Here is a 19,587-nt window from a genome sequence, read left to right on the forward strand (position 1 = left end):
AAATTTAGAAAAAAAATGATCTGGCGGCAAACTGTGTAAATTTTATTTCTTATAACTTTGATTATTAAATATTTTAGTTTTTCTAATATTTATCAAGAAATGTTAAAATTAAAACCGATATTCATGAAGCCTTAACTCGTTAACGATCAGACAGATAGAAAAACTCCAAAGGATTTTTCTTCTCAGAATTTTAACCTCTATCCGAATAAATACAAAATATTTTACAAATGTCTTCCGCTACAAATATTTAAAATACGTATTTTTTATTTTACACAAAAATAAATTGTTTAAATTACATCCGTGATCCGTATATTATAAATTTCGTGCATGCCAACTTTATAAACAATGTTATAGTATAAATTTGATTGTATAAATTAATTAAAGAAACTTAAAAGGTATGTTTAAGGGACTGTTTAACAATTCTTATGATTCGAAGGTTACTGATTACTGTATAAAGAACGTTCCAAATTCAATAAATTTTATTGAATTTGATAATTATTGATAATAGATGCGGGTGGTACATTTAATGATTGTGTAAATTGTGGTGCAGAATTTAAAAGACCCATACGTTGCTTTTGTTTACGTTGCTCTGTCATTTGATCTTTTAATTCCATTAATTGCTGTGATAAATGTGTCACTAAAGTTTGTGTTTGTTCAAGTTGAGCATGTAAACTACGGAATTCGACTTGTTCACCTTCACCTTCTAATACAGCCAAAGACATTGCACGTAATCTTGGAAACCAATCCAAATTTGAATCCTGCATACAAAAAAAGAAAGCTGCAAAAATCAGGATAAAAGCTCTGGTTCAATTATTTGCTAGTATTTTTTCGATACTGTTAAGTTTTAAAGTTACTCGTAAAACACAAGAGTAGGTTTCTGCTCCCAGAAAAATTCCCCAGAGTTGGTATCCGCTCCCAGAAAAATTCAAAATGGCTTTTGAAAGGGGGTAGATAAACAGAATTTTTTGATGGCGTAAAATGGTTTGGTCTCGAAAACGTAATGTACAAGAGCAATTTTGAGCTCGAATTCAGATATAGCCCGTCAAAAGCTTTAAAAAAATAACCTCATGTTTTTTGTAATCAAATAATCAAATTTTGACATCCAGTCTAGTAGTATGTGTCTTGTAAACAAAATGTTTTCTTCTAAGTATTAATTTTGATCTAGATTAAAAATAAGACAGTAAAAATAAAAACGACCTTACCTTGACCATTGCGTATACATAACTTTCTGGTCCAGTGAATTCTGTTGGATCTTTGACTTTAACCAAAACAATAAAATACAAATAGTGCCACATATTATGTTCACATTTGATGTGCTCTTCAAAGCTCACAGTTTTGTTATCAAATGCTGAACGATTCAGTCCTAAAATCAAGCCACAAATTAATTTCTAAATTTTTATCGAATATTAAAAGAATAATACACAATCTGTAATACATTGGGTTTGAGTATGCAAAATTCACACACCATTTGTCTTGTCAACTATTCAAAACAGTCACCCAAGTATAAGAAAACCTTTGTGATCACATTGAAAACTGGTAGGTTTCCGACCACCACTTTGTAAGGTTACAGAGAGAAATTTTTCATAAATCTTCCGTTTTCAAAATACTGCACACCAAAATAGAAAAAATTTTGGCCATTCCAAATGAACACTTTTCATATTTTTCAAAAAAATTAATTCTAATTGTAAAAAATAATATAGCCTAAGCGCTGGTTCCCTAGATATTAGTTCACATTGTAGTTTCTTTAATTGTGACTATTAAAATAATGTAGATTTTCTGTCGATGGATAGATACATATGACATAAATATCAATAAAATTGTATACATATTTTAGTAGGAGAGATATAGTAAAGTAAAGTAATGTAATGTAATAAGTATTAACTAACTAATAAGAATTAAGTAAAGTTAATTGTCGAATTTAGCAAGAATAATCACTGAAAGTGTAAATAGCCTGTATTTTAAATAAGAAGAATATTTAATTGATTTATTTAAATGTTTAATTTAAATTTTTGTACGCGCTTCATTCAGAGTAAAAAATTGTGTAGTTGGCAAATTGATTAATCATCAATTTTAATTAAAAAATAAACTCAATAGCTTACGTATATAAATTTTCCATTAATAAAAATTTTAAAAAAAATTATTTTTTAAATAAATAGTGGAGTGGGCTAAAATTATTTGTACAGTGCAAAATATCTATAAATAATTAATTAATATGGCTACCATCGCGAGTTTAAGCGAAATGCTCCAGAAATTTGCGGATGATTGCAGAGCTGAGTTTGGATGCTTAAAGAAAACTTGTAGTGAGACGAATGATAAAATCACTGCCATAGAGCAAGGTATCCTGGATTTACAACAGGAAAATCAAGAATTGCGAGTAAAAGTGGAAACAATGGAGTCGAAAGTTGAATTTATGGAGAGACAATTAAAAAAGAACATCCTAATATATTTTGGAATAGATGAAGGTAAGGAGGAAACTACCAACCATTTGGAACAAAAAGCTTTATCTTTAATAACTGATAACCCTGGTGGAAAAAATATTTGAAGAAAGAATAAGAAATTCTGAAAAAGTCTTAGGAACTTTGAATTTCTCAACGTTTTCGGAATACTCTAATTCAGAGTTATTCAGAGTTCTTAATACTTTTTTAAAATTTCTAAGACTTTTTCAGAGTTTCCTAAGACTTATTAAGATTATTCTTTTTTCTAATATTTTTTCCACCAGGGAAGCTACAAGTTAACATAAAACCTGACGATATTGCAAGCGTTTATCGTATTGGAAAGCGCAATGGTAGATTTCCTAGACCTGTCTTCATTGCTCTTGCTAGTTATAAGAAGAAGATGGAAATAATCTCAAACAGAAGCAAGCTAAGGGGAACAGATAGCTTTGTAAATGATGATCTAACGCCAAAGCAACGAGAGACTCGCAAAAACTTACAACTTTATGCTAAAAGACTGAGAGAGGAGAGTAAGAGAGTATCAATCAGAGGTGAGAAAATTGTGGTGCATGAGGATTCGTATGACGTTAATGAGCTAAATAAGTCGTACAATGATGTGACAGCAGCTGATGAGGACCTGGGCCTAACACCAAATGCAGGCACGACTGATGCTTTAAGGAGAGATGTTTTAGGGCGAACTCTCCGATCTAGATCCAATAAAAATCAACCACCAAAAAACTAATTGATTTTAAGAAAAACTTAAGTGTAGTGTTCTGGCATATAGAGGATTTAAAATCTAAGTTACAGGACAATAGTATTATTAGTTATATAAAAAAGTTTTCTTTTATTTGTTTAGTTGAAACATGGTCAAAAGGCGGCTTGAAATTCGAATTAGATGGGTATGAATGTTTAGTTAAAAATAGAAGTAGAGTTGTAGAAAGAGGTAGATTTCCGGATGGATTAGCGGTGTTCTATAGTTCGCAGTTTCAAAATAAAGTTACGGAAATTTTTAGTAGTTTACAAGAGGTAATGTGGGTTTTATTTGAGGATAGTGACACAGTTTTTCTGTTGGGAATAGTTTACTTACATCCAGAAAGTTCGGTTTTGGCCAATATTGACTTTTTCAACCAGTTGCAAGAAGAAATAATAAGCTTGTCTAAAGGTATAGAAAGGCAGAAATAATTATGGGTGGGGATTGGAATGCTCGAACTGGAAATGCAGAAGGTGATGATGAAACTGAAGTGGATAGATATTGTTGTTCTTTTGTGTATGATGTGTTAAATACTAAAATAAGGGATAGGAAAAGTAAGGATAAGGCTTTGAATAAATACGGTAAGCAATTTTTAAAATTTGTACGCGATTTAGATTTTATAATTTTAAATGGTAGAACTAAAAGTTATTGTAACGCCCGCAGTGTGGAACGACGGCATTGATTTAAAAGTGGGAGATGAAAGTCAATCACAGCATTTTCCTGTGGAGGTACAACTGAATTCGATAAAAAAGGAAGGAGAAAAACGCTCAGTTGGATGTAAAATCAGAAAGTTTAAATGGAAGGAAAATGAGAGGGATAATTTTTTATGTAATTTGAATGGAAATGAAACTGAGTTATTTTTAATTGGCCTAAAATGGATGCTTGAATCAAATGATATAACCAATACAGTTTCGCTTATGCATAAATGGTTTAGTTTCTTGGGCATTGAAATGGAAAGTGAGTTTATTGGTCGAGCGCCAAATGCAAACAACAAAAACACTTGGTTTGATGCTGAATGTAACAGCAAGAAGAAAGATTTAAAATGTAAATTACGAATCATGAGGAAAAATGTAAATCAGGAAAGCATTGTAGAATATGTAGAATGTCGAAAATATAAAAATTTATGCAGAACGGAAATTTGCGCACGGATTAAAATATATTCAGGAAATACATGCAGCTTTAGAGGCAAAGGACAATAAGAGGCTCTGGTTGTTATTGAAAAATAATGATCATAGAGCCAATAATAATAATAATTTTAATAATATTGCACCTCATGAATGGATTCAACACTATCGGAATTTATACGGCGAACAGTGTGATTATGTGGAAGTTAACTTTGGGGAAATTAGCGATGAAAGAGAATATAATACTTACAGCGATGTTTTGGATGCAGCGATAAATATTTCAGAGGTTCGCTTGGTACTAAGTAATTTAAAATCAAATAAAGCTGGCGGCAGAGATGGTATTGTGAATGAATTTTTAAAGTGTGGGTTTTTGATTATTTTTGTGAATTTATTAAGCAAATTCATGGAAGTCAAAATATTTCCAAAGAAATGGAATATCGGTATAATTTGTAATTTATTTAAAGGCAGGGGAAGTGCACTGGATCCAAATAATTATCGAGGATGGACTTTAATGCCGAGTATCAGTAAAATTTACACTAAGCTGTTGTCAATGAGGATTCAAGAATGGATTGAGACTGAACAGAAAATTTCTAAATATCAAACAGGATTTAGAGTGGGGTATGAGATACTGGACAATTTACTAGTTATGAGAACATTGATTCAAAAAACACTTACATTAAAACGTAATAAATTGTATTGCTGTTTCATTGATTTTGAAAAGGCATTCGATTCTGTCGATAGAAATTTATTATGGAAAAAACTGTTAAAAATGAAAATGTCTGAAAATATGGTGGAAATTTTAAAGTCAATATATAAAGAACCTGGATGCTGTGTACGTGTTGATAAATATCATGTGTCGGACGTATTTTACACTATGAAGGGATTAAGACAAGGATGTCAATTGTCTGCTATATTGTTTGTTTTATTTATCGATGATATTGTTAATCATATGGAAGGCCTTGAAACTATTTCTCAGTGTATCAAAGGGGATGAAATTAAAATTCTGTTATATGCCGATGATGCAGTTCTGTTGTCAAACTCAGTTGGTGGAATGCGAAGAGCTTTAAAAGGGCTTGAAGATTATTGCGACAAATGGAAGTTAACGGTTAATGTGAAAAAAACGAAAATGCTAACAATCCGAAATGGTAGCAAGCAGGGCAGGAACAAAAATTGGATATATAATGTTTTCAAAATCGAGGTAGTTGATAACTTTCAATATTTGGGGCTTTTTATTTGTAGCAACGGAAAATGGGGTCTGCATCAAAGCAAAATGATTGAGAAAGTCAACAAAGCATTAATAGCGATTCGAAGAAAAATTTATAGCTATGAAAATTTCCCACCTAAAATTCTATTAAATATGTTTAGGGTGATGGTACTACCCATCTTATTATATGGGAAAGAAATTTGGGGCCTAAAAAAATGTGAAAAGTCGTATATTTGTTCATAGCTTTTATAAAGAAGTTTTAGGAGTTGCAAAATCATCACCAAACAGTGCGGTTAAGTTGGAGTTAGGGGAAATCTCGATCGAAGCTACTATATTACAACATTTTGTAAACTATTATTGTCGAATTCATTTAAGCAACAAAATATTACAGAGAAATTGTTACAGCTTAAACGATACAACTGCAATAATTAAAAACAAATTATTGGAATTAGGATTTAATGCGATGGATGTGGCTCATGACAATTATTTGGAGATCAGAAAACATGTCAAAAGTACAGTGTATGAGTATTTCCTGAAAGAAATGCTATTGGATGTGAGGAATAAGGTTTTATTGGATTTGTATTCAAAATTGGATCACTATGAGGGTGGAGCAATGTATGTAAATTTAACAGACAAAGATGTAAGAAGAACTATTGCTATTTTCAGAATGAACAGGTTTGCTTGGGAAAATAAGAAAAACCGAAGCGGGGATAGGGTTTGTGTTCTGTGTAACGGAATTAAAACAATTAAACATCTTATAGAGAAGTGCTATGGGACAGGAGGGAATGAAAGAGACGATCTTTATAGTCGCGGATTAAATAATACGAAATTGATTTTGGACGCTAAGAATATTGTAGATCTTAAAGCAGTGTATAAATATTTGCGTTTCATCTTGGACTTCGCTTTTATTTTATTTTATTCATTTATTTCTGATTGGACATTTAGTTTAAAATTTCTATTATTTATATTTTCCATGATATTTCTTTTTGTGCTATGCTATCTTTCAGTTTTATTCTGATTTTCTGTGTATAACTTATATAATGTTAACAATGTATTACTTTGAATAGCCAATTGGCATATCAATAAAGTTTATATATATTTTAATATAGTTAAAAATTAATTTCCGAACAATTTACTTTAAGTTTGGATTTCACTTCCGAACATATATATTTACTTAAGGATCTGCTTTCAATTTAATTGTTTAGCAAATTTCTTCCAAAGAGATAAAGTTATTATTTTTGTACCGAGGACAGAATTTCGCGAAAATTATTTAAAATCGATTCAGTTATAATCAAAAAAGTGAGATAATTTGATAATTAAATGTGACGATGAAGCTAACAAACTGTTCATGTTTCAAGTTTCCGATTTCATATAAATTTCCAAATTTGATTATTTAATAATTGTAGCTTCTTTTATTAGTTTTAATTAATATCAAAATCACTATCACTACAATACAGTTAAACTGTATTGTACGGTTGAAGCCACCCATAACCGATCCACGCCTGCACTTCGTCATGGTACGCCTGTTTGGCCATTTTGGTACATTCCATTCCATCCATTCTACTAACCACCGCCCATCTACAAATGCCGTTGAAAAATCATCAACATGAATCTGCAGTTCACTTTTCTTGTGCGCACCTAACTGTGGATACCCTTGTGTATCTACGTATACGCCTCGTAGAATTCTTATGGCTTCCATTCCCAAAAGAATGTCGTTCGGTGTCAATATTTCCACTACAATACACTTTAATTATACTGATGCACCATATATTTTGACATTAAGCCTTTACGCAATACAACAAATTGCCTCACGACCATTCTTCATTCTCACCATCCACAAATTTGGGAGATTGGTGGATTTCCAACACCACCACTCCCGCCAGAATCTCCACTGCCTTCCTTCTCATCATAATCATACTCCTGGTTTATTTTCGTTACATCTATGACATTAATTTCTCCAAGCAAAATTCGTATTTCCACAGCATTCCACTGAATACTTCAACATTTTTATAATGCCGAAATAGGTTGTGGTTATTAGTCATTAAATAATGCACAGCTTGCCTCAAATCCATTCGTCAACAAGTTGTGTTCGTTCAACTGGTATTTCCAATCAAACTACAATATTTTTTTGACAGCTCCCTCTATTTAACAAGTGCACGCTTACCAAGAATAAAAAACTGTTAAATAATTAACTTGAGCAGTTTATATGTTGAGCAGTTTATTTGTTGGCTTTATCGTCGCGTTTAATTATCAAATTATCTGATTATCTTCGATTCTTTGTTAAACGATGTATTTTGTTAAATTCTAAATTTTTATCTCCTAATTTTTTCCCGCGCATGCTTTTCCTTAAAAAGTCGAAAAATACCAGAGCAATGAAAATTACCACTAAAACTAAAATTTTTATTATTTAGTATTTATTTTTCAGTGCATTTTTTAGTATAAAAATAGTCAATAAACTAGCCTCTTTAATTTTCTGACATGAAAAAGTTGATTAGCAATGCCTTTGAAACACGGTGTGTATATAAATATAAAAAAGCTGTATCTCTTTGAAATATTAGCAACTTTGAAACCGCTCGCGCTGTAGGACATTTGAAAACTTGTAGTTTCAAGTTTTGTTAGAAAATAAGCTAACTTTCGATTGGTCTTAACAGATAACAGGTTTTTAAAATTTTTGCACGCTTTTACATTTCTCATCCTTCAGTATAAAACGGCAAGGGACGATAACAATTTTTGAAAAATAAATTTCAAAACAAGAAAATACAAGTTTTCCAATGAGTTTTCGAACAATAGGATTTCATTTTGATGATTATTTCACAATATAGAGGTTTTTATAGAGGCGAACATCTTGGTTGTTGCTGTTTAGAATTTTTGTATGCTTCTAAACTTCATATAAAATTTAAGGATAACATTGCTCACCCTTTCAACCATCCGTGCGAAGCATGCAAGAGATGATAAAAATTTTTGAGCAATAGATTCCACAACTAGAAAGTGCAAGTTTTAAAGTGAGCTATTGCGGTTCCCCATGCGGTGACCTATCACAGAGACATAGCTGTTTGAAACAATTTTCCCTTAATACTTTGTTTGAGTATATTGTTGTGTACCAAAAGGTCTTAGGCTGCCACCAAAAGTCTTAATGTTTGAAAAGGAAAGACTTTGTGAATCCTTGTACATATAATTCTGCATTAGCGTAAAAGAGTCCGTCGTATAAGTCTATTAAAAACAAATGATATAAATCAAAATTCCGTTTTGAAAGTCCATGAAAAGCAAAATTCAGCTTTTTTTTAATTTGGGGTTAGTTTACTATAATTTCATTTGTGAAAAATTCAAATTTAACAGTGATTAAAAAGTGATTAAAAAATGTGAGTTAAGTACATATTGGTGAAGTTTGGTGTTATTTTGAAGTTTATGATACAAAATGATGATGATTTTTTTTGCGAATTCGAATGTTAAAAAATGTTGCGTATGTAGGTTGCCTCAAAATTATAACTAAAGAATTACAAGTTTTAAACTGTCATAACGTCAACAGCAACTGTGAAATATAAATCTTTATAAAATAAAATTTCCCTAAAACCAACTGTTAACATTTTCATGAAAAACTCATATTTTCAGGATTCGAACTGATTTTAAGAAATTTAAAGTGCATACAGGTATATATTTTCAGAAAATACAATCTAATGAAAAATTAATGAAACTTTCTTTTGGCTGTAGAACCTGAAAATTAAATCATATACAGAATGTTCCATTTAAAAAATACAACTTTGATACTTTTCGTATTTTACAGAGGAATGTTTTTTAAATATACAGTCAATGAGCCTCCATATGTCGCAGAAACAAAATTTTCCTAAAATCAAGCAGTTTAGACTTAGTCTTTCATGTCGATTGGCGTGAATAATCCTGTAAACATACAAATAAATATATACAGTTTATAATAAGAAGAGTTTTTATGGTATTGTGTATGATGCGCGCGTAATAATATCATTTAATCTGTAGTTGTTTAGTGTATACTTGAACACATTCGATACAGCGCGCATCACACACATTCCCTCTTTGTTTTATACATAAGAACATCTATAAAAACCCTTCTTACTACATATATTTTAATTGGCTAACGAGATGGCTGCCAAACTGTATAAAAATATACCAATTGTGTTGGAAATCATTGCTAATAGGGAATCACTGTTAAATATTATTTACTATAATAATTTACTAAAGAGATAATAATAATGGAGATTCCTGGTTTATGAATGGTGTTGTACGTTATATACTCTTGTAAAAGTGTGTGTGTTGTCGTTGTGTAATAACATTTAAAACTTAGAAATCCTTTATTTACACAAGTTTATAGATATCGAATTCCAAAATAATGTAACAAACAAAATAGTAGTCAGTAAATTCCCAAACTATCATACAAGTTTAGTATAAGAAATAATATAATTTTTCAAAAATGATACATGCCCAAAAATCGTAAATGCATTTTAGCTTTCATCCCTTCGCTCCAGTCATCCCAAATTTAGTGTACGATCCAAAGGAGGGGGGGGCGAAAACCGAGCAACCGCCCGGAGCGACAAAAATTTGGGGCATCAAATTCTTAAAATATGATAGACAGTAATCTCGATAATCGGATTTCAATAAAGACAGAGTTATTCCGAAAATCGAAATTAAATGGAAAAATTCATTTTAATTTATAAAACACTAAAAAACACCTTTGGAACCTATGTATTTAAGCGACATTTTATAATTATATAATACACGTACCCTGTATACAAGATGCTTTTTTAAGTTGACATATGTTTGAAACTCGGAAAATTACTTTTATCGATAAAAATGCTTCAAGCGAAAAATTTTGGGTGTGTAGGCGCCCATCTTACGCAGACTTTAAACTTGATCTAGGTTTGAAAACTCACTCTATCACTTCATAACTGGTAATCGATAGACTTTAAATTAGAAAGTTCTGCTTAATTAAAAAAGTAACATTTTTCCGCAAACGTACAGTTTACACAAAAACGGACTGAAAAGTCATACAAAAAATGGTTTATTAGTATCAAAATTGTTTCTGCGAAGTCTAGGCACTCTTCGAAAATAATAATAGTGGTGCTTTTTTGTTTTATAAAGAACATTTTAATTTAAATTCAATGAATAAACGCACAAAAAGCTATCAACTCCTGTCTAAATTATTCGGTTTACAAAAAAAAATTTAAACAAAAAATGCTTTCGTATTTATAAAGAACAATTTTCTAATTTAAAGCGTTCACCTAATGTTTGTCAGTTATGAATCCGTGTGAGGCTTTAATTGAACGTGAAAACTTAGATCGAATTCGATACTGGTATTAGATGTGTCCCTTTGAAAGTAATATTTTTCGTTTGAAGCATTTTCATCTTTAAAAAAAAAATTATTTATTGATTTAAATAAAAACCATTAAAAAGCCAGCCTGTATATGGTATGAGTGTAAAGGGCGGCAAATATTATTATTGACCGGAGCGGCTAAATACCTAGATCAGGCCCTACCCAAATTTTAAATTTCCCCTATCTTGCGATACATTATTTGAAAGAGCATAAAATTCTACATTCAACCATGATAAAAAAAATGAAATCGATCGATTGGTTCTTAAGTGAGGACAAGGGTTTGAAAATCTTTTTTTTTTATTTTCTGTTACTACAACTTAGGAAATATTCTCGGAAAATTTGAAGTCATTGGGAACAAACTGTCATTGAGAGTTATGGGCGTTTGAGTCTTCGAGCGGCTTTTTTATCTCTATTTTATTTATGTATTTCTTTCTCAATTTTATTCATGTATCAAACTTGAATCGCATTTTTCTCAAAATTTTTTTTAAAGTCGATAGTCTAAATTTCTCAAAAACCTTTGGACCGATTTTGCTTAAACATTGCACACTTCATTTACATACTAGATACTATTTTCTGAACAATGGATTTTTTTTTTACTTTACAACTTATTTTTTAATTAACAAAAAGAGCAATTTTTGCCAAAAATCAATCCCTTTGGTTTTTTAATTTCAGATGAAGCAATCATGAGTTATCCGACTACCGCATCCTAAATTTTTTTGAGGTAATTTGGTTCTCATCACCACCACTGCCTAATTTTCAATATTTTTGTATGTACATATCGCAGAAAATAAAAATTAGAATAATTAGTACAGGAGCTAGCAACGACGGGAAAATAAGAATTTCAGATCAGCTGATTTTAGTATATGTCGTTCTTCTTGTTCTTCAGTTAGAGCCTGGGCTACCTGGCTGGCAATAGCGGTTACAAATAATAATTCTAAATTTTATAAAAAATTTAGAAAATCTAATTTTCAATTATTTGGCTTAAGATAAATTAGACAAGTTTTTATTGCCAGACCCTTTTAACATTGCAAATTAAATTATGTGTCATACGCGATTTTTTTAAATAATAATGGGGTTTAACCTCCGTTTCTCTGACATATACGCCTATAACAGAGGCCACCCACATCATTATTTGTTAACCTTTATTTATTTAACTACATACATATTTACAATTACAATTTGATGTGGATGGATTCGGTTGCTTCGTTCTTACCCAAGCGACGACAATTTGATCAATTTTACCGCCCTTATTAATTTTAAATGTTCACACTGCCGCTGCCTGGATTCGAACCCGCAACCTATGCCTAGAAAGACGAACGATCACAGGCTAACGCCTTGGACCGCTCGACCATTTAGGCTTTTTTTTATAAAAAATTCAAAGCAATTTATTATGTCTGTAATTTTAATATTATGTTATTTAAATATACAAAAATCTAAAACTGTTTTGCCAAACGTTAATTCGATTACTAAACCTTGAATAAAAACAAAAAAGTTATGAAAACTATTGTAGTACCATGTTATGTTATGCCCACTCTTTGAATATCATATGGCCGCGCAGGTTAAAGCATTAGTATGTATTTTGATGTTTACTTAGTTCGAATCCAGCAGCAGTCAAAATTTTTTATTTTTTTATTTTTTTATTATCATAGGTTAATCTATTGGATTTGTTATCTATTTCATTTTTGTTATCTTGAACGTTTCTTACTTTTTTTTTTATATAACTCTGTATTTTTATAAGTATTGATTGGGTTAAGTTTGTCGACTATAGAGAAGTTGGTATTTAGCCGTTGCCTTGAAAATGGGACACTATTACAGAAAATACATGTAAAATTCGAAACCCGAACTTTTATATATAGTTTGTGATAATTTCTCCGTTTTCTGTAATAAAGTCCCATTTTTGAACGCAAGGGCTAAAAGCTTCAGAGCCCAACCAACTCATCTATAGTCGACAAACTCAACTCAATCAACTCGTAATTAAAATAATATGGAGTTAGCAAAAAATAAAATAAGAAATGTTCAAGTCAACAAACGGTAATGATAATGGTAATGGTAAAAGGTAATTCAAGATAATGGTACCATGCACACACCGTTTTTTTAATACTTATTGTTTATGATTTTTTTATTACTTCTCATGTTTGTGGGGAAAAAGTTTAATTGTTCCCTTTTCTCAAAACAGAATTCAAAATCGAATACTAGTATAAACGTACATTTCCCAACTATTTGTTTTTATTGTTTTATTGCACATTTATTTATATACAAACTGTAAGAAAATTCTTAGTATGAACCGATATGCGAGATCATTTATAGCGAATGGTGCCACGAATGTGAAAAAATACCGTACGAAGTTGAGTGGTGAATTTGACACAAACGCATGAGTTGTTTGTATGAAAGTAAAATACTTTCTTAAAAAATTTCGAATATTGTTGTTTTGAAATGCAACATAGTTTTAAACAATTTTTTTTTATTGTTTCTACCACTTAAAAATAAAACAAAATACTGATATGATTGTCACAACTACACGAGCAGGTAAAAAAAAATAAAACATTTATACCTGCTTACAGGTTTATTTAAAAAAAATTAAATTTCTTCAAGTCGGATTTGAACCAGCGACAGGATTATTATTGATTTTAGTATCCTAACTGCGCTATATCGATGCTTGTTAGATATATAAGAAAAAATATGGTAAATGTTATAAAAATGATCAAAATGTTTATTTCAAACTCTCTGTTAACTGGTAACAACAATCTTCCTGAAGTTGGCTCAATCACATATGGACTAGACATGATAGATATGCGACCATAATAACCAAATACACTATTTAAAGCAAAGGCAAAGAAATTTAATTAAAACGATCATAAACCAAACACTAAACTAGAGGTTCTCCACATAGCAAAAAAAGGACATAGACTGGGCGTGTTAGAAGGACTGGAAATCCATAAACACAAAAATGGATCTGACAATCTATTGAATGAAAAAATTAATTGTTTTCCATCAAAACTGTTTTCTCTGATCTAATTTTCCCATTCATTAATTTGGCAAAATATTATTTTAAATATCTATTTATTTATTTCTATAATTCTAGGAATTTTTCACTAATGTTTGTGTTTTTATTTTTCAAATTTGACTTATTCAACTGTATTTTGCAAGGTCGGAATACATTTCATTGAGTATTTTTATTGTAAACAGAATTTACCACCGATTATCAAATTTTTGTTTGTACTTTACAATTTAAATGACGTATTTTCTTTGTCAAAGATTGTAAAAAAATTTTTTTGTATAAATATGAGCCACCTGTAAGTGTAATTTCACAGTTTCGACAATGGCATAAAACCCGAAACATGTCAACAATCTTATAAGATAAAAAGTGGATTTGGAAATAAAAATAAAAGTTGTGGAAACAATTTATTTTTACCATTTACAAAACCAATAATTATGGATTTCCACAAATTAAATCTCTTAATATATTTCATATATACATGGTAAAAAATAAAAACTGTATAGGAAAGATTGCAAATACTGAAAAATGAATGAGGTTATAAAAATTCGAGCTTTCAAGAAACTCATGTATAGAGATTCGAATTTCTAGGATCTACTGTGTAGATATAAACACATTATTTAAATACATAAACATGACTCACCACAAATAAAACAAGTATTTTTCAGTATCAATTCCTTCTGTTGTTTTTCAGATCTAAGGTCAGCAAATGTATCAATAATGACACCAAAAATTAAATTCAAAACAATAATAATAACTATGAAGAAGAATAACAGATCATAAATAACTCTTGGTACAAACAACGCTTCCTGCAAACAAATACAAATACAAAAAGTTATAAATAATCAAATAATTGTTTTCTTACTACACTCATTTTAAGCAGTCAGAGTCTTAACATATTTCACAAACAGCTCAAATTATGAAAATAGAAATGGTTTAAGAGACATGATAAATATATTAATTTTTGAGATACTGATAAATAATAAATAGATTGCAACCTCGCGGATTTCTATGTTTGGCAAGAACGAGAAACTTAGTATAATATTTGATATTAGAAAAATAATTGTTCTAAAAATTATTTCTGATATGTTTCTTCCAGTATTCCATGTAAATGTCACTTTTTTTGAGCTTAATGTATAGAAGTCATCCCGCCACCGCCTTCTTATAAAAAGTATTGCGAATGGTTTTACGCTACATCGGACAAACTATTCATCGCACAAGAAATTTGTAAAAAAAATTTTTGTAACAAATTAAATTATCTACAATTTGGTTCTGTAACTTTTAGTCAAAGCAAAAATAACAAAGTTATTAAAGAAAACGGATAAAAATTTGGGAAAAACGGTGAGAGAAAATTATTCTTAATCATTCATATTAATGTCTACTCTTGAGCAATGGAGAAAAGTGTTAGTTTCCCAGAGCGGTTAAACCCTAATAAATAAATTAAATTAAAAAATAAGAGTTTTGAATGAAAATTATTCCTTGAAAACCCACTAAATGTAAAATGTTAAAATGGAAATGGAAGCTGAGGTAATTGTATCAGATAACATAATATATATTTTTAGAACAATTTTTCTGTAAACAGCATAAAATTAGATTGCTTGTTGTGTTTTACTGGATAGTATTGAAATATCTTTACAACTATCTACCAAGTAAAAAGCAGTTCAAAATAAACTGATTTAGCAAAACTTAAGTACATAGTTGCTTAAAAAATTACAATAAATTTCAATTCAATCATAAAACGTTAGTGGAGAGCGTTTAGAAATTAAACTCCCAAATTTTCTACTTCAATAGACTCGTACTATTTTAAGTTTCTATAAAAATAAGATTAAATAAATTGTTTACTACTACAAAGAGGCACTTTTAATTACAAAACCGAGGGATTTGGCTTTACGACAATGAACCGTATAGCGTAGAAATAGACCTTCGAAAAAGCTTTACAGAAACATACTAAGACACCCTGCAAATCATGGCTTTTTAATTTATCATTTTTAAAGATTTTATCGGCTATAATATTTTAAACGATTATTCTTGCTGCCTTTTTATAAATCTGCTCTAGACCACATACAGATTAAGTGATAAACCTTAACCTTAATCGGTAAAATGTCAACGGAACCCTAAAAAAAACGTTTGCTTGAAAATTGGTTTATTGGCTTACTGACTTAAAAACCAAGACAGATGGCTTCGTGAATAACCGATAAAAAAAAAATTATATTATTTGAATTAGTTTCTATTTTATATTTTACTCTATATCATCATTTTGTGCTATATTAGCTCAATTAATTTTAAACGGAAAGTGAATATCTAGACCCTGACTGATTAAATAATTTTCGATGATCTCAATAAATGTACCCGATTAAAAATCTATTTGATACTTACATTGCTACTAGGAGCACGAAGAATATCTCCAATACCTCCTCCATTTCGTAGACCCTGATTCATTGTTGTTACTATACACATTAACAATGAGTCGCAAGCTCTCTCTTTTTTATCACTAGAACTTTCACCATTCGTTAAACGACAATATCCTACGTCATTTTGATTAGTCTCTGATGCTGCAATTATAAAAATTAGTAATTTTAACTTTGAACTATTACACTAACTTACAAACCAAGAAACTGGCGGGTGCTTTTCAACTTTTTGGGCTCGGAATACCTTATAGTCTAAAGTATCTTTCGATTTGGAATAGCATGGCGATTATTTTTGAGAAAAGTAAAGTACCGCTTGCAAAAATTACAATAGCTATAAATAATTTAGTGAAAAAAAATAGGGGTTTAGTTTTTTGCAAGTGTCTCAAAAAGTAATACAGATTTTAGAAATCCAAAAGAAATTCAAAAAAAGGAACAAATTTTCTAAAGAAAAGTCCAAGCTCCCGAAATTTTAGGGCCAATATTTATAATTTTCCTAGAGGGTTGAAAACGGATACTCTGGCTTGCACAAGTCACGCCCACTTCAGACCCTTAATCATTACAAATTATTTAAACATATTAAATATGAAAATTAAGAAATGGAAAAATTCAGAGTTATGCAATAGTTAATTAACAATATTTCAGTGCTTATCACATTGCAGCTGTGATAATTTTTAATGAACTCTTTTCCTTCCTTGAAGCTACTTTTAAACAAGTGAAAACAAACAATTGACTGAGTTAATTGTTGAAATACCATGCATAGTCAGTGTTGATTTCTTTACCACTTTACACATAGAAACATGCGACACATACATAACTGATAATCAAGTATAGTGCATATTATTAAATTTCCGCCTAATTAGGGCCCTCACGGGTAAACAGTGATGTTTACGAAAAAATGTTTCAAACAAAAGTTGTTTAATTTTTGATAAGGAACATTTTTTAAATTTAAACTTTTGATCTATCTCTAACGGTTTACAAGATGGGTCCTATGGACCCAAGACCCAATTGACCTATGATGCTCATTTACGAACTTGACCTCACTTTTTACGTCCCGAGTACGCTGTAAAAATTTTAGCTTGATATCTTTTTTCGTTTTTGAGTTATCGTGTCCACAGACGGACGGACAACCGGAAATGGACTAATTAGGTGATTTTATGAATACATGTGACAAAATTTCCTAGCATCATTATTTTTAAGCGTTACAAACTTGGGACTAAACTTAATATACTATGTATATTTCATATATACATGGTATAAAAATCAATAAAATAGACTCGATTTTTAAATTTTTTATCAACAATTTACGTATAACACAGTCAATAAGCCGGAAAAAAGTGTCGATAGTGGAAAAGTTAGGAAATAGTATCGATTTCAATGAAACTTTTTGTAACGTGTTTATAGGAACCCAAGGAAGGGCTAGTGTACGTAGCCCTAATTTTTTGAAATGCTTATTTTGGCTTAATATCTGATGCCAAATAACACGGACTCTACCACGTCAAGAATTTCACATATTGGTAAAAAAAGGCACATACAATATTTTTTTTATAAAAAAAAAAAAATTTAAACATTGACGTTGAAAATACTAAATTTTATATTTACCCAAGGTATAAGTAATTTCTAGAGACGTAGATGTAATTACTGATACATAATAAATATTACTTATATGTCCAAGGCAAGGACAAAAGGATCATTTAGGCAGCGTTCCCTTCTTATCGAGATATGTTAGCGTCTTCCCTTGCATGTCTATGCTTCTTCCGAAATTTAAACTTATAAGATTACAAACTTAACATTAAAATATAGTGTTTCTTGTTATCTAAACATTTATAAAGTTACTTAAAGCATTGTATTAATTTTTATTTTTTATTTTGTTCTGCTACTTAAAAATTTGAAATATTAAAAAAAAAATAATGCTATCATAATCATTTCTACTTTGAGTACTTCTGTTCAAGAATAGATAAATGAAATAACTTAAATTGTCGAGCAGAAAAATAGTATACACACCATGAGATTAGAATGGCTCAGATCGCCTCGGGGAGCAATGAAAAAGAGATTTGAGGCATTCATTAGTTTTGCTCCCTTGATGTGTAATATCATGAAGCATATAGGCAGGAGAACGATCGCTATAGAAAATATTGTCCCCGAAATATGGATAAAATAAGTGAGGCGCTGCGATCAATACGTAATAGGTTGGCTGATAAGTCCCCGGTCTGACACATAGATGGCGTCGCTAGTATTAAATGCATATTATTTTTATATAGTACCAACCTTCAAATGATTCGTGTCAAAATTTGACGTCTGTAAGTCAATTAGTTTGTGAGATAGAGCGTCTTTTGTGAAGCAACTTTTGTTATTGTGAAAAAAATGGAAAAAATGGAATTTCGTGTTTTGATAAAATACTGTTTTCTGAAGGGAAAAAATACAGTGGAAGCAAAAACTTGGCTTGATAATGAGTTTCCGGACTCTGTATTTTTTCCCTTCAGAAAACAGTATTTTATCAAAACACGAAATTCCATTTTTTCCATTTTTTTCACAATAACAAAAGTTGCTTCACAAAAGACGCTCTATCTCACAAACTAATTGACTTACAGACGTCAAATTTTGACACGAATCATTTGAAGGTTGGTACTATATAAAAATAATATGCATTTAATACTAGCGACGCCATCTATGTGTCAGACCGGGGACTTATCAGCCAACCTATTAGTATCAATAAAAGCGGGCTGTTGTGCGCTAATTTCAAATGATATATCAATTTGTACATTATGCTAACAACAACAGCTAACTTCACAAATACTACTTCTTGATGACAGCGCGGCTAGATGACAGCGCGGCTAGTGAATTTATAAAATGAACTATAAATTCTACAAATTTTTAGGGACAGGTACGCTAATGCTTTAGTACATAGCGATCTTTCTCCTGTTCTATAGTTATATAACCTTCATGTGTAATATACTATTTGACAGACGCTACGAAAATAAAACCTGTTGACGTTGTATCATTTTAAACAATATTTTGTTAATTGCAGATTAATAAAGATGAAAAGTTTTGTGCATTTTTTTTTTTTTTTTATAAAAAGTGTTTTTATTTTAATTATAAAAAAGCACATTAAATTGTATTCAGATGTTAGCAATTTTTAAAACATTATAAATGGTATTAAATAGCTTTAGAGGAAACTATCATATTTTGGAAATTAGAAACTACTGAGTTCCTGTATTAAATTACTTCATGAACAGTGAACCTTAAAGCTCCTCAAGAAATTTGAGGTAAAATTTTGAATTTAATTTATTTATCTCTGTCCCTTCCAGGGGTAGTTTTAATGGGGTTGGAACCCG

The 19,587-nt window shown here is 30.3% G+C and overlaps 1 protein-coding gene across 1 annotated transcript in view; it reads right to left on the minus strand.

Moving 5' to 3' along the window:
- Positions 1–310: 310 nt before the first annotated feature.
- The window catches only part of LOC123302680 (inositol 1,4,5-trisphosphate receptor), a 173,878-nt gene continuing 154,601 nt past the window's right edge, over positions 311–19,587 (minus strand). The window contains 5 exon segments of the mRNA XM_044885721.1: positions 311–758; positions 1,203–1,363; positions 14,491–14,656; positions 16,224–16,442; positions 19,135–19,141. Of these exon segments, the coding sequence (XP_044741656.1) occupies positions 480–758; positions 1,203–1,363; positions 14,491–14,656; positions 16,224–16,442; positions 19,135–19,141 (832 nt within the window). The 3' untranslated portion in view covers positions 311–479.

Source organism: Chrysoperla carnea, chromosome X (assembly GCF_905475395.1).
Source record: "Chrysoperla carnea chromosome X, inChrCarn1.1, whole genome shotgun sequence".
In the NCBI taxonomy this organism is placed as follows: domain Eukaryota; kingdom Metazoa; phylum Arthropoda; class Insecta; order Neuroptera; family Chrysopidae; genus Chrysoperla; species Chrysoperla carnea.